The 16,352-nt window shown below is 44.7% G+C and overlaps 1 protein-coding gene across 3 annotated transcripts in view; it reads right to left on the bottom strand.

Annotated features, from left to right (window-relative positions):
- Positions 1-1,939: 1,939 nt before the first annotated feature.
- Positions 1,940-16,352, bottom strand: part of ttc17 (tetratricopeptide repeat domain 17) — a 31,641-nt gene continuing 17,228 nt past the window's right edge. The window contains exons 17-26 of one of the 3 annotated variants that reach the window (XM_088610886.1): positions 14,537-14,683; positions 13,520-13,764; positions 12,147-12,288; positions 11,198-11,318; positions 10,549-10,708; positions 9,090-9,173; positions 8,524-8,643; positions 7,842-7,985; positions 6,992-7,171; positions 1,940-3,004 (exon numbers count right to left, since the gene is read on the bottom strand). In XM_088610886.1, the coding sequence (XP_088467012.1) occupies positions 7,040-7,171; positions 7,842-7,985; positions 8,524-8,643; positions 9,090-9,173; positions 10,549-10,708; positions 11,198-11,318; positions 12,147-12,288; positions 13,520-13,764; positions 14,537-14,683 (1,295 nt within the window). In that variant the 3' untranslated portion in view covers positions 1,940-3,004; positions 6,992-7,039. Of the gene's footprint in view, positions 7,172-7,841; positions 7,986-8,523; positions 8,644-9,089; positions 9,174-10,548; positions 10,709-11,197; positions 11,319-12,146; positions 12,289-13,519; positions 13,765-14,536; positions 14,684-16,352 lie in introns of all 3 variants that reach the window. The other 2 variants (XM_088610885.1, XM_088610887.1) reach the window with 2 other exon arrangements.

The raw sequence follows: 16,352 nt of genomic DNA, 5'->3' as shown, positions 1-16,352 counted from the left end.
GATATTTAAGGTTTATATTTATTCCTGTCATAAATCCCATGGAGTCCACTTCAGCCCTACAGTACTGGGAGTTGGATGCAGACTCCCCCAATCTTCTCTGTGAAGAAGTGTCTTCAGCTTTCAGTCTTAAATGGTCTTGAACCTGATTTCCATTTGCTTCCCTAGGGACCTTGTGCTGTTTTGGATCTTGAAGGAGTGTCCATCATCAATACTTTTCAGGAAACTGAATACCTGAATCAAGCTAAGGTGATTAGTAGTGTATTCATATTAGACTCATAGCTAATATAGTAGGACATTGTATTATCCTCCAGTACTTCCTGTATGTGCTGTGGCACCGAGTCTACCAGTGTCTGGATGTCTGCAGGACAGGAGAGGCACCATTCCTTCACCAGAAGGACAATCAACTCACTCCTTGCAGATGGAGGTGGAAAAGCTTCCTCAGGCTTCCTTCCAGAATATTCAATTCAATTCAATTGTATATTGCGCCTTCCACAACAAGTTTGCCCCAAGGCGCTTAATCCAGTCAGTACTCTGCTGGGTTCAGGTCAGGACACATGGATAGCGTCAGCATCATGCTCCTCAAACCACTGGAACACCACACGTGCACTTTGGTGGGGTCATCCTTGGAGACAGCCCTCCCTCCAGGGAAGGAATGTTGCCACATGCCATGGAAATGATCATTCAGGACTGTTAAGAATCAATCAGCATTGATCTTCCCTTCTAGGGGAATAAGTGATCCCCACAACCCAAACCACCAGAATCCTTCATTGTAAGAACCAGGCACTCAGGGCTGTAAAGCTTTTACGATGACACCACATGAAGACTTTATCGAGAACGTGGTGAAGAATATTCTTTTGACCCTGTCACATGTCTCCATTGCCTGCTAGTCTAAAAGCTGTGATGAGCAGTTTGTGCACTGCAGTCTGACTAGGGTATCCCACACTGTAGAGGTTTGGGCTATACTACGATCCTCCCCAACCCTGAACTGAATAAAGCAGGCTAGAACTCTTCAGGTTCAGAACTTGTAAGAACTGATAACCCTAGCTCACCACTATGACTTGCATACCTGTGTGGCAGGTGTGATGATCACGAGCTTTCCTCTCAAAGCAGACACTTCTCAGAAATATGCCCGAAATCCTGACTGAAAGTCCCACAGCGCCCATGAGAGGTCACACTGATTAAAGCTGTTTTTTAAAGCATGCACAACCTTCGTGGAGGTCAAACATCTGTCTGCCCAGCTCTTGCAGAATCTCAGTCAGCTAATTACATAACCAACAGACACACCGTGCCAGTAAGATTACAGTTATAGCACTGAGACTTTCATCCAAAAAAAGGGGACTACTCCACCCCAGTGTGTGAGGAAAAAAGTTTTTTACTTTTAACCACAAATATTTAACATGTCTTCACTCTCTGTCCAGTTAGCAGAATCAATCATACAATCAAAAAGCAATCGACAGCTGCACTCAAAGCACATACAGTACTGCCTGGAACAGGTGTATGGCCAGGTAGCAGACCTGACTGTTCAGGCTGTAGGTTTCAGCAGGCACCTATACCGTGCTCCACAATTACACTGTGCTGGAAGTAAACTCACTGCATTGCATTGCATGAAGGGTGAAAAGCTGTAACATCTTGAACTGGAAATATCAACTCAGCTAATTGTTTTAGTTCCATCAGAAGTATATGCCTTAAGATTTTAATGACAAGTCACTGTGCACTTTTCCAAAGTCCAAAGGGCTTTTAACTAATTGGGTTTTGTAGCTGTAACAGTTAATGTATAATGTGAGAAAGAGCAGACATCAGGATATGTGGAAAAATGCAATTCACTAAAACATCTCAACAGTTAAAAATAGATTGGGGTATAAAAATGTAGTATTAGTTGCTGGTAAAATAATAAAAGAAGTGTTCAAAATGTAATAAGCAAAAAAAACATCACAACTGCTTTTTTGACTTTGATGGTTGTTTAATTAACAAAACAACATTCCTGGTCCCTGACATATTTATTGATTTATTTACACATCCATTATTTTTAATCTCATTAGACTTGCTTTAACAGTTATATTAATCTCCTTTATTATGATATCCCTTTAGTCACAAATATTCAGTTTCTTTTCCATAAGAAGTAACAGTCTTACCATTAATTACATGGTTTTCTTGTAGTGTGTTCAGCAGTAAAACAAGGCACCTCACCTAAGACTGAACTCCATATTCTTTTTCACACCTGCAGCGCAGGGGCACCACTTCACAAACACAGTAAGAAGCTGCTCTCAAAATGTAGCATTTTAATTTAGCGACCTGAATGTTGTAACCTTTGATTGGAGGCAGAAAAAAAACTAAATTACAGAAACGAAAGGAAAATGGACAAAAATCAATCATCAATTCAAGTGTAGTTTTGTACCCAAAATGTTTGGTTGTAGGTCTGCTGCTCTGGAAGACAAAAATCACCACCGTCAAAAATCACCAAGCGATTGGCATTCAGTTCTAAATACATATTCGGAGAGAAGAGAATGCTGGGACAGGAAACATTTGGAACTGTGTGTGGTTTGGGAATTCAGAACAGGATCGCAGTGGAGTTCTGATTTCCGTGCACGGCTGCCTTTGCTTATAGGTCAATGCAACAGATTGCAGGCAGTCAAGAGAGCTCGTACGAGGGCAGGAGGCTTTCGACAGAGAACGTTCTGAACGCTGAAAGGACCAACCCGACACCTGAACACCGCAGAACTGCCAGCAGGAAGGAATTCCCAGAAAGTTTCCTCCTAAGTGTGGCAACTGACAAAGGATCAATGGGTGGCTGAGCTATGGAAAGGACAAAGTATTTGTGACAGAAGATACTGGTTACTGAGCACTTGGGACTTAGCAGGCTGAAGCTGTGCAGGCTGGACTCCGAGTTCCATGTTAATCAGAAGCTGCCTGCCTTTTAGGTCTTATAAATGGCGAGTGACTAAGGCAACTCAAGGCCTTCAATATCAGCAACCTGGAGCCTTGCACAGCAATGCAGTGAAGAAATCTGCAGAATGCAAAACAGAATGTAATTAGCTCTCGGGCAAAACTACTATAACAGTTGTACAGCCCCACTCTGTGCTAGTTTACTTTTTGATACATCACAGCTCCACTATCACTATCTCCTTGTAGTCTTCAATATATATGTAACAATACCTCATCAGCACTGGTCCAATGAGATCCACTGAAGTTTAGGAAGATCCAATTCATTTCTACAAATACTCTGCACCTTTCAGGACATAGTGGCAGCATACACTTTTCAGTTACTCTCCGAGATCTGAAAATTAAATTTATTGGTTGTTTAAAAATTAAACATGGATTATTTTTTTCTGTACCCCATACTGTAAAAATTCCTGTTTATAAAGGACTAAGGAACAGAAGCACTGTTGCCTTTTCCAGATCCATGTCGAAAAACAGAATTATGTTGGCTAATTGTAGCTAATGACGCTGACACAAGAGCTGCACAACAACCTCTAAAGAGCTGCATAACTACAACCTGTTCTGCAATGTGTAATACTCCTGACCTTTTGGACTCTGTCCAAGAACAACCACAAACCAATGGGATCAAGTATAGCGTCTCCAACACTTATTCAGCCATTGCTCTATTTCTCCCCGTCTAACCTTTTGCACTGAATTGTATTCAGTATATGGCCACTGAAACTTGTAAAACATTGTTTTTCCACTTTGTTTAATGCTCTTCCAAACTGTTAGAACAGGAAGAAACACTAATACAGATTGCAGGTGCTAATCAAAGTCTGTGTCAGCACTATGGCAAGAGATTCACCAATTCACCAGTGCAATCAAAACTAGTTTTTGCAACAGAATACACACAATTACTGTCCGTTTTTCACCTCATAAAGGTTACTTGGCCAGAAGTGTGCAAATTTGGACTCTTCATGCCTGTTCATTACAGATGGGAGAAGAAGGCTTTCAAGAAGGATTCAAGGGGAGTTCAAGTGCAAACGAATTCGCAACAAGGAACAATGCAAACTGACACATGTACAGTACAAAACAATCTGAAGGCAGACAGGATTTTAAAAACTTATGGAAATTTGTTTTGGGATTCAGAAGTACTAAGCTTTGGATTCAGACTGATTAATTCATTAGACATACTGGAAATAAAATCTGCTTGTGCTACAGTATGGCCTGTTAGTTGAAACCATGTTTCTATATGACTTTGCTGAAATTTGAGTTACTCTTCAATCTGATTGTATACAATGAATGCATAATAAGCACACACCACAAAGTTATCCATGTAAGGGCACAACAGAGATGCAGACAAGCATCCAAACAGAAGCTACAGAAAACATTTGGCTGTTACCCATCTACTTTAAATTGTTCATTTTCACAAAGTCAAAATGTGAAAGTCCATGCTACTTCAAACTTCCACTTTTGAGAAACAGGACAGCAATTAAAAACAAACAAAAACTGAAACTGTACGAAGAAACATATTAGTTAGATTAATTTCTGGGAGAACTATTTTCTGGTGGAAGATGGCCGGTGTGGGGAAATCACAAGTCTAAAATGGTCAGATGGAAATCGTGGTGTTATACTTGAACAAGAGTACTAGAATCTTCAGACCGAACAAATGTTGGAGAAACATGAGTTTTCTTTCTATGATGCTACATCCAGAGTTACTATATAGCCAGAGAGATTCCTACGTGAGAAATGTCCAATCTATCGTTTAGTTTAGGAGGTTAGGTTAGAAGATGAACTCAGAAATCAGAAATTCAGTCACTTAGCACCATGAAACCATTACAACTTAAAACGGTAAACTTTCTGACTATTACAAACAGAAGTAGTGGTTTAAAGAGAAAAAAAAATTGTTCATGGACAACCTATGAGACATGATTTATAAAGAGCTGGCTTCTGCACACCTGTATTTGAAATGTTTCTGCTAAACACAAAGAGGTCACCTTTTTGACATTTTCACTTTCAGAAAAAAGATTCTGTAGAAATGAAGCTTGGCCTGAGTTATGGTTGTAAACAACATTTGGCAATGGAGTTTAGTAACTACCTGCCACATTATCAGTACTGAGATGTAAATCTCACTCATCTGCGCCATTCAGTTATGTTTTTCCACAGAGCTACAGGTCCCCAAACAAGGAATGGTCCCCATTACAGTACGGAAGTTTGACCTCTAGCTCAATTTATCCCTAAAATACTATGAGTGGCACAGCTTTGCACGACCAATTTGACTTGAACCTGTTTCACACAGTTTTAAAATAATTTATAGCAGTTTTCTATATTGTATTAGAAAAACTGAACAATAAATCATTTTTTTGCCTTATGCTAAATGACTAAGATTTCCCATTAAAAACTGACAGAATTTCATAAAAGAGAGATTACCACCATTATTTTAAACTTGTGATTAGAGTATGTTATTTTTCCATATACAAATGAACAGATGGAACATCACAAGAATAAATTTTGCTTGAGAGGAGATATGTGTAGCTTACATCTTCACATCCAAAAAAATATTTGATTTCTAATATGCTATACTAGAACTCTGACATTACTGGTGCTTCTGTGGTAATGGTTGAAAAGAGAAGTGGAAACAACAATTGCGATTTCATTCCAGTATTTGTGTCCTAACCAAAGCTCCCTTATGGCAGCTTCAGCTGATGTACCTTCTGTATTGAATTCATTGCACGCACTCTTCCTGTCCCAAAATACCAGAAACATCACAAACCACACATGCCCAAAGTCAAAACAAGGTGTTTCTTATAAACTGCTATAACCCAGACCTCTGCCCTTGAGTAGATTTGTGGAAACCCTAACTTAACTCAGAGCTGACCTGCCTTGTTTTTAAAGAACATTCTGGATTTCCTGTTCTATAAAATGTGTGAATATGCGACCGCAATGGCTTAGCTCTGGACACAGACATGAGGAACACTTGATATGCCTTCATATCCTCATCTGTTCCTGGCATCCACAATACAGTCAAGGAATCTGTGGATCAAATATTTTAACTAGGAGATGACAATCGCACCAAAAAGACTGACCCAGGCAATCACTGACCCAGAAACATCACAACCCTACAGATAAGCTGGGATAATATTGAAAAACACAAGGTATGCTGCTTCACATGGCAGTCGTTTTCATTCAATTATGTCATTTCTAATATACACGACCTTTTCTTACCTATGATTAAAGAGATAAAGTAATTACTCCGAGACTGGAATACAAACGCTGGTTTGCTTGTGGGATGTATTGCTGAACCCCATCGGATGCAAATTCTGATAAATACATTAAATTAAATATATTTAAATTTAAGATATTAAATATATTTAATAGTCATTCGTTACAACAGAGTGGACAATGAAAAGAATTTGTGGGGGGATTTCTATACCAATTGTTAGAATGCTTATACTGTAGCACCTATTATGAAGATGATTCTAAGAGCTGCCTCTATTTCCAGAAAACCTCAAATTTCCACCACGAATAAAATTTGAACATCTGATATCTTGCCTAATACAAATGTTTTTGTAAATGTCTGCATTAGCATTTGATTGGGGTGAAGTCACTGAACACTGTAATAAACCGTCAGAAGATGATTATACATGTAATTTCCTAAAATAAATAAATACAAATATAAATGGATCATAACAAATTTGGGAAGTGCTGCATGAATTTGCTATTGGGCCTCTGTATAAGTCTGTATACCAGGTTCTGGTGAAGTCCAAAAACCTCAAAATCAGTTCCACAGGGGTAAAGAGGATCCAGAATCAAGAGTGTGCAAACAATCATCCTTAAAAATCAATCTAGAAAAAACGAATGGAAAACAAATTATAGCGGAGACCATGACAACGGTTTCCCAGTTAATCGGGAAGAGAAGATGAATCCCAGGCTCCAGACTTGACTCGGTGGAGACCCAAGAAGCCTGGAGCTGGAGAGACTCTGGAAGCTCAGTGACCCGGTCTGGCTAGCCCTGGTCTAGAAGCTGGAACTGGTACGATCAACAGACAGATCAGGTGTTTCGATGAGGACACACATTTTCAAGGACCACTGAAAGTGCCAAGTGCCACGCCTGGACCTGACACTAGGTGGCGCGCCGCTCCTTCTTGGTCAGCAGGTAGCACTGGATGGTCCTCAGGCGGTCCTTGGCGGGGGCGAACTCTGGCTGCAGCTTCAGCGTCGACTCGTACCAGTGCATGGCCTTCTCGAACTCCTCCTGGAAACACAAGAGCAGCGCGGTCAGCGGCGGCTCTGCCACACGCGTCCTCCTTCAGCGCAGCCCCGCCGGGGGACACCCAGCCCAGCTCCTTTCAAAAACACCGTCCCGGCGCAGGACATGCCCAGAGCCTGAAGGAGTGATCCCAGAATGCACCTGGCAATGGCCCTGGTGTCATTACTGGGCTTCAAACCAGCACACAATAGCACTGTGCTGCTCACAGCACATACAACACCGTGAGCCGAAGGGTGTGCAAGGAGCACTCGAGCTTCCCAGAAAAACAAAACCACTGCGGGAATCAAAAACTCAGAAACTACAAATGAATTTCCCAAAATAAACCTTATAATACCTGACCACCGACTTCTACATAATCTCAAATACAGAGTGCACAGCTAAAACTCATATAAAAATGTGTGTAAGTGAAATAAACTTTTGAATCCGTTTCGGCAATGACACCATGCTTATCGGCACTCCCCCCAAAACAACATCCAACACCAGTGGGAAAAAAAAGTAACATACTGGCAGGCTGACTGGGCTCAGGAAGACTGGCCCTGGGGCGTGAGTGTGTGGGCGCTTGTGTCCCTGCAGGGTTTATCCGGTCAGCCCGACTTCTGGGAGCTGCGTCTCTCACACAGCCCGGTTTTCCCAGGGCTGCCCGCTTCAAACTCACCATGGCGATGTAGACATTGGCAAGGGTGAAGTGGTTCACCACAAAGTGGGGCGCTATCTCCACTGCCATGCTGGCCACAGTGATGGCATCATCCCACAGCTTGGCGTTGTGGAATATGTTGGCCAGGCTGATCAACGGGACATCCTGAGGAACACAGAATGATACCATGGATACTGATATTCCCCCGAGACCCCTAACTCATTTTTCCTTAATGACAAGAAAGGAAACTGATTCTCTTCTAAAGGATACTGACCCCCTTTCCCTAACAATATAAGTGAAGTCAAAAAGCTGAACACGAAGCACTGCACTAAGGAGCTAGCAGCTTTGAAGAAAATTAGAAAAGTGTTAATACCTGGGAGGTTAAAGGCCTTATGCGTACCACTCCAAAAAGCTCTGACGCACCACTACACGCACCTCAGCTCTGTTCTGCCAGCGCACTTCTGCCCAGGTTTGATAGTACAGACTTGAGTCACTTTTGAAAGTGTAAAAGGGCTCAGAATGTCTTCTGGATCAAGCAAGTGCCCGGGCCTAGGATTCCTCTGAGGACCTGTGCTGTCTGGATGTGGGGGCAGGTGACAGATGATGTGAAAGCAGGGGACTGCACAATGGTAAATGAGTCAAAGCTCCATATGCAGTGTGGGGCAGAAAGGTTTACGAAGAAACCTGTTAAGACTAGACCCACCTTCATGTAGTGTGGGGCGTAGTTCAGGGCATGCCGCAGGCAGTCAACGGCTTTCTTCCCCTGGCCTTTCACTCTCCAGTAGAGCGCCGCCATACTGGACAGCACCCACGACGTCTGGTTCTGTTGGGGGGGAAGACAGGGCACAGCTGCGGCAAACACTTGCATTTAGGAACCTTCTCGGTCTCTTACTCCACGGCCAACCCAAGAGGGGAACCGGCTGAACGCATGACTACATGGGCCAAACAAATACTGCGTACTGGGCTACACGTTCAGTAACACACCCTATTCCTCTGCCCCAGCCCTTCCACCAGCATCCATATAACACTTCATGACACCATATCCTCACGACATCGTTGGAATAAAAGCTCATAGAGAAAAGACATTCTCCCTTGCTGCTTTCTTTGGAGTAAAACAATCTTTGATAATAATACACAGGAAAAAAAAACATTTCCTCCAGGGAAGTACCTCAGGAGGTTTTTTCAGACCAATGGGTGACATGAATGGCAATCTGACAGTCTTGGCATGACGACGTCAGGAAGCACTGCCTCACAGCCTTGCATACGCACCTTTTCCAAGACCTTGGCAATGCGTGTTCCCACCTGCTCAAATGCCTGGGGAGAATACTTGTCTTTTCCCAGATTCTGCAGAACCTGAGGGGAAGGGATATACAGAACATTGCTGCAGCACGGGCCCACCACTCGCACATCCAGTGGCCCAGGAAGGAAGCACTTTTACTGCAATTACCATAAACTGGGCCCATTTCTATCACCCTTCCCTGTAGTTGCTGTTCTGACACTGCATGAGCACAGCTGCCTTTACTCCCGAACAGAGAAAATCGACATTCTGTAAGTCAACCATGGAGTCCGTTTCAGGTTTAGTAAATCAAACAGGCTTACACTACACAGCCGCATCCCTGAGAAACTGATGGAGGAGATCTTTTCACTGCAACACAACCTACAACATGGTAACTACGCTCTTGCAAAAAATGCCATGGCTGTTTTAAGATACAGATTCCCTGTTTGAGATGATGATTCAATAGTCTACAATACTGCACCTTCATTTTGAGTATGAATTTTGCTTCCAAATTTCTGATACAGAGGCAAGAGTGCCACCTTTGTCAGTGATCTATCACCATCACTTCCTGCACCAACCAGCTGTGCTTATGTTCATTCTACACAAGTACTGCACTCCTGCGCAACACGAGATCATGTAACTTATTTCACAGACCTCACTCTAGCCAAGTGTACAAGATGTTTCTGCCACACCATTTCTTTATTTTATTAGTTGCGGTTTCTTTGATAGCTGGGCAACAGTATCATCTTCTGCAACTTTAATATACTTCAACTTTAAGGAACATGCCTGCCTTGAGAATCACATCATGAAGAGCATCACTATCAAGAGTCTAAGCATTATTGCTGACTTAGTGTTTGCTGTCTTGAGGGAAAACTCAGGTCTCTATATCAGAAAGAGATGACCCACTGTAGCTATTTTTACTTAACATTTTCATAATCTGTCACGCGCAGATTATGTTGTGGAGTAGAGAGAGTTTAAGAGAATTTTTCCACACTATCAGAAGAATGGAATCTATTCTATGCTGCTGTTTCTATGCTCCCATGAAACACACCAAAATATGCATTTTGCTCTTCAGCTGATAATCTTTTACTAGTGAAATCCCTTCTGAAACTCCAAGCAGATCTCTCATATTCACAAGCACAGCAAATTGGCACAGGGATTGTGTGTGAAAGGCTCTAACAGGCTCAACAGATGCATCAGAGCTTAAGGTGTCGGTGAACTACAGGTCTGATTTTATTGCAACCCTCACCACCAGCAAGGCCTGAAAAAACAATCCCAAATCAGAAAGGACACAGAGAGAACCACTTACGTCTCCGCAGGAATTACTGCTGGTTACGAGGTGCTCCAAGATGCACAGATTTGTGTATTTGTTAAGCATGCGGTAAGAACAAGTAAGCAAGTATCTGGGCAAGTAAATAAGCGTCCTGAACGGAAGGGCAGCTGCTCCAGTACCTCTCGGAGCTGGCTCTCTCCGGTGTAGTGGATACTCCCCCGGTTGGCCACTCCGGACAGGTGGTCCAAGGTGTGCATGGAGGCCGGCAGGTTGGGGTTACACACGGGCTCCACCGCAGGCTCCTGCAGCGGGGTGGCGAAGTCGATGTGCTCGGTGATGCTGGGGGAAGAGGCACAGAGCGGTGAGCCTTTGTCTGGCAGACTACAGCAGCGCGGGGGACAGCTTGCACCGGGAACAGGACCGCAGGGGAAAAAAGAAACAACACAAAGCTAGCATGGGAGAAAGGAAAGCAGGTGAGCCAGCAGGTTAGAGGAACGAGTGGATGTTTCAGGTGCTTGACTACTGTTTCTCCTCATACTGCAGAAAGCTGATCATCAACCTTTCCAGCAGCAGACGTTTTCCACGTGCCGCTAATTTTCGGAAGACCCCTCTCCCTGCTGCAATTCCTGTCGTGTGATTCCAGAGATGGGAGTACATCAGTACAATTCAGGCAGTGCAACGACAGAGCCACAGCAGGAACCGAGAGCTAGACGAGGGAATATTCCTGTTACAATCCCAGCTAGAGGAACTGGAGCAAGCGGTCAATGTGGACTGCTGTACAGTCTCGTCCCAGAGCTGCGGTGTGGAGAGCACACCGTGGAGACTCACTCGATGTTCTTTGCCGAGACGGCCAGCCAGGTGCTGGCCACGGTGGTGAGCTCCACCCGGCGGATCCGCTGGCACTCGTCCGGACTGGGCCAGCCCAGGCTCAGGTAGTCCCTGCGCTTCCCTGCCAAGACAGAGCGCAAGGTCACATTCAATGGATTAATCAAGAAAAACAATAGCAGTGTCCAGTCAGCACACATGGGCTAGTCCCTTCACAACACCACTTGTCCTTCTCATCTAAAAGCAGTGCCCTCCCAGTTACCGTTACATAGAATGGAGAACCTGACAAGGCAGACAAGAACGGACAAAAACTGTACTCCTGTGTAAAAAAGTACTCGCAGTGCAGAAAGTATCTATCCCAGACTCCTCCAACCATGGGTGTAAAAACCGTTTCCTATTCTTAGGCTTAAAGGTACTTCCACACAGTTTCCATTTGTGTTATCCAGTTTGTGTTTCACTGATGACTCCACAGTGTCGTCTTTGTGAATGCCTTTGAAAACTCTGCATACCTGAATCAGGTTCCCTCATAATGTTTACTGTTCCTGACTAAAAAGATTCAGTTTTTCATACTGTCAAAGCAGAACATTCCTTTGAGCCCAAGAACACATCTAGTTGCTCTTCTCTGGCCTGATTCCCAAACCCACTTTTTGTGTCATGGTGAACAAAACTTAAAACTTTAGCCAGGTCTTGCCACTGTGGAATCTTAATTTCTTCAAAGTCCTATATGTTATGTATAATACATTTTAGTGATGCACGTTCAAAAAAGTCACTGTCTGTGTGGCTTTAAGTGGCATTTAAACATTTTAATCGGAATAAATAGAATCTCAAAAATGTTATACTGTGTAGATTTGTCTGTGGTCTGACCATGAGGATCAGTTATTTTGACACTTGTAGAAATTGCTGACTCAACGCTGTGCTGAGCAGGGGGAAAGGGAGGGGCAGAGAAGGCAACCTGCGGGGCCCGGCGAGGGGATCCGGGGGCCGCTGATCTCCGGCTGGGCCTGGGCGCCCGCCCCCCCCGGGGGGCTGCCCTCCTCTGTGGCCTCGGACGGGTCTGCCCTGGGCTTTCTCAGCCTCTTCACCTGGAAAGTGATCTGAAAGGGGAGACAGAAGAAGTGTGACCAATGAGAGGAGGCCCCACCTACCGGCGGTGTAGCCTGTTCCATGCTCCCGCATCTGTTTGAGTAAGGAAGTGCCTGCAGTGGAAGTGAGGACAGTGGCTCTCTTGCTATGAAGGCAGCAGAGAAAAGGGAGCAGGCAGCGAAAGCTTCTCCAGGGATGACAATTAGTTCCTGGCACAGAATCTGTCAAATCCAGGGCAGCTCACCTGCCCATTGCATTCCCCTGATTTTCAAACCCAGTGACGGATGATTGCTCTGCGCTTGGACGTTGCGACTGTCGGCAGCAGGGCTGGATTTGGAGCAGCCAATCAAACCTGGCTCGTTTACCCAGGGGAGGTGGATGGGAAGGGGGGTAGCCTGGGAAAGGCCACGCGAGCGCAGGAAGAGCACGCCACCTACATACTGGCCAACGCCAAAGGACTGGACTGGTATTTCTGGAACACTGAATTTCTACACTCCTTCTCTTGTAGATTTGCTTGTATATTTGGGATCATCGTCAGAGATGTCAGCACCCATGGAGCCCTGGTGGGTCATTCAGATGCTGTTTGGCACAACTGAACCAGCACCAACCTTCCTGTTAGCGAGCACTGGTTTCCGCCTAGCTACTTCCCCATGACTCCCGCTTGTACCCAGTGCTCTTCTGATGCTGGAGTCATGAACACAGACTTGAACCAAGGCCAGGGAGGCCTGCCTGGATGTTGCTCTGGGCTTCTCTGCGACTTCCTCAGCGATTTTACTCCGTGCTCGTGCAGTGATTTGTGCAGGACGGCCACTTTTGGGAAGATTCACTATTGTCCCAAATCATCCTCAAGACTTCTTTCATGACTAGATTGCTTAATGAAGTATACACAAAGCTGCTTCTAGATATCCCTTTAATTGAACTGATTGAAGAAGGGGGTGTTATCTTTTTCACAGGGACATCGGATGTTGGATGACTCCATTTATAATATAAACTAAACTTTGGTGTAATTTGTTCAACTCGGGCTTCCTTTACATATCACTGCCACCCACATGAAGCTCTGATAAAATAGAAAGGAGGCTCATACTTTCTCACGGAACTGCACAAAAACCAGTGCCCGTCACGAAACTTGCCCCGGCAATCCTCCTATCCTACATCTCTGCTTTCCCTTCAGATGATCTAGAGAGGGAGCCGAACCCACACCACACTGCTGCGCCCTCTCCACCGGCCCTGCCCCTTACTCACCCACTCGGCCTCATCGTCGTCCTCGCAGTTTCCGAAGCAGGGCCCGGCGCGCCCGCTCCTCGCCCCGCTCTTCAGCACGCGGATGCCCTGCAGGTCCACGCGCCGCCCTTTCACGTCCAGGGCCCCCTCGAAAGCCCCCATCAGATCCTCCTTCAGCTGCCACTCCTCTTCCTCCTCCTCCTCCTCCTCCAGCCGCCCGACGCGCTGCGCCGCCTCGCCAGAGCCGTTACTGTCCACGACCACAGCTTAGAGGAGGGAGAGAGACACAGGGAGCCCACACAGGTCAGACCACTGACCAGCCTGGCCTCCTGGACTTGGCACCCTTACTAGAGCGAGAGAGACCACTGACCAGCCTGGCCTTTCGCAGCTGGCTGGCAGGATGAACAGGCAGCATGTAGCACACGGGAATGATGCACAGACCACCAGATAACTGCAACAGCCCGATTTGCTCTTTCTCTTACTATTTCTGGCCCACAGCTCTGCATGAGACATGATGCACCAGTCTCCAACATGCAGGTGTTTATCGGCTCTGTTTCGTGTTGGCAATTTTTAAAAAGAGAATTATCTCAGCCTCTCAGCCTTTCAAGTTGCAGGAGAATTTGCACCGCAGACCTGTGGCTGCAAGAAGCAGCTGGCATTCCTTTTCAGCATCTGGGTGCCCTAATTAAAATACAAATTTGACGCCCATGTCAACATTTTAACTTAATGTGCATAAGTTAGCAGACGTCCAAGTCGGGACCGAACACCTGTTCAATCAGGAACATGAGTATCACTCCTCAAGCCAGGTACCAGCTTACTTTTTTGACGTGAAAGACAATAGAATTATGTAGTGAAATGCCAGCTCATCTATTGCACTTAACAGCATTTTAGGATTCACCAGTAAACCCTTTTATTCTGTAGTTAAAAGCTTTATTTCAGGCGATTTACTGTTAGCCATTTGGTTTATCATACCTAATAAAGAAAAACTAGAGAAGCTGCTGGAAGAGAAAAGTGTATCACTGATACCGTGAGACTTACTCTCAAACTGCAGGGAGTCGCCCACAGTGCTGGGAAGCAGTTCAACAGATCCTGCAGCCTCCTTTCTCTGTGTAGTCGTCTCAGACTCAGCACCTGCTGGCTGTGACCCAGAGCTGCTCATCTCCTCAGTGCCGTGACATGAGCCTGCTGTCAGAACATAGGCAGCAGTCAGACAATCACCCTCCACCTTCAATATATCAGCAAATGTAGATCTGCAGCTAGAATCTCTGTCTCATTAAAACATTTGTATTGTATAAGTATCCCTGAGGGCTTGTTCTGATTTATGATGGGTTGCACCAATTCAGTGACACAGGAATAAGGATGAATTCTCTGTCAAATGCAGATCCCCTTAAAGAAAAAGAATAGGCTCTGTGTCAGATGATCTATGACATTTTGAAAATCACTGTGGGCTTCTTGTTTTATGAACAAAATCATGGAAAAACAAGAGAAGCAGCTAAGCTAATAAGCAGCTAATTTCAATTACAGTGGCCCAGTTCATTTTACAATCATGGGAGTGGTATGACAATCTAACACAGGCCAGCCCGACACTACAATCCGACTGCCAAGAGCGAGAGACGTCATACAAGAGAGCAGACCAGCTCTCAGCCAATCCACTACTCCTCTGTTCCTGCTGTCAGCCAATCGCTGACGCAACGCCACTCCAGTGCTTCGTTTAAATTCAGCTCACACATCACTATCCCCAGCGTCTGCTTTCACGCCATTTCAGAGAAGAATCTGCTCTGTCTGTGCGTGCGTAACTCCCCCCCAGCCCCCACACACCTAAAGTGAACCACGCCGGGTGATGGCAGAAGCCAAAATTAGCAGTGACATCAAAACCCCCTTCACCTCAGAAACACTGGCATGTTTGCGCACTCTTTCAGTTTCCATTCCTCCACAGGAGTCCCTATTCACCCCACCCCACACTTTTTCAGCCTGAGCCCAGCCGATGACCAGCTGTGTGGCAGTAGCCCAGTGATGTTCAAAGTAAGTCTCAAGACACACGCTGAAAGGATGGAAGAAAAGAAAAGAAAAGACTGAACCACAGCCACAGAAATGCAAAAGGATGAAAGGGAATGGGAAATCAGAGTAGCCTGAGATATTTTATGTCCTTTCTATACGCAGTATTCTAAATATAGTCTGCTGGTTGAACAGCAGACAGGAAGAAATGAATAAACTCAGATACCAGTCCTAACAGCACCATTCTTTTTTTTAATTTAGAGATGGCTTAAAAAATGAAAAAAATATTTCTTCTGTATGTCACCTGAGCCACTGCACTGCCCCCTACAGTACTGCGACACTGCCACCCAACACCAGCACATGGACAGGTGAGGAAGGGTACAGACAGACAGAGGTCCTGAAGCACATCTGCATTTAAAACCAGGTGAGAGTTCAAGGGAGCAGAGCATTAAACTGTATTAGCTGATTAGCATTCTGAAATGTTAATCAATACAACATAAAAACGGAAAAACATGCAAACTGAATATCTGTAAAAAAATGGAATAAATGTTTTCTGAAGGATAATCCTGTCAATAAAAAAATAATGCTGCTGCTAGTATAAGTGCACATAATGCTCACCACCATTCCACTGAAAAACAATTAGCTGAAGTCCGAATTCGGTCTATTCTCATTTGCCAGATCAGAGTAGGGAGGATAAGCTACTTGAAACAAAGCAGGTTCTGGATTATTTTAACTACATAGGAACAACTGTCATTGTTTCTAGAGAAGATCCACTTTTTATAGTCTCTGATAGGCTTTTAGTTCAGTGAAACTAGACCTTCAAAAACAAAATCATCCATTGTTCTGTGCTGGGCATGCC

The sequence above is a fragment of the Lepisosteus platostomus genome, chromosome 18 (assembly GCF_059453375.1).
Source record: "Lepisosteus platostomus isolate fLepPlt1 chromosome 18, fLepPlt1.hap1, whole genome shotgun sequence".
NCBI lineage: Eukaryota > Metazoa > Chordata > Actinopteri > Semionotiformes > Lepisosteidae > Lepisosteus > Lepisosteus platostomus.
This window is presented reverse-complemented; position numbering and strand designations above follow the sequence as displayed.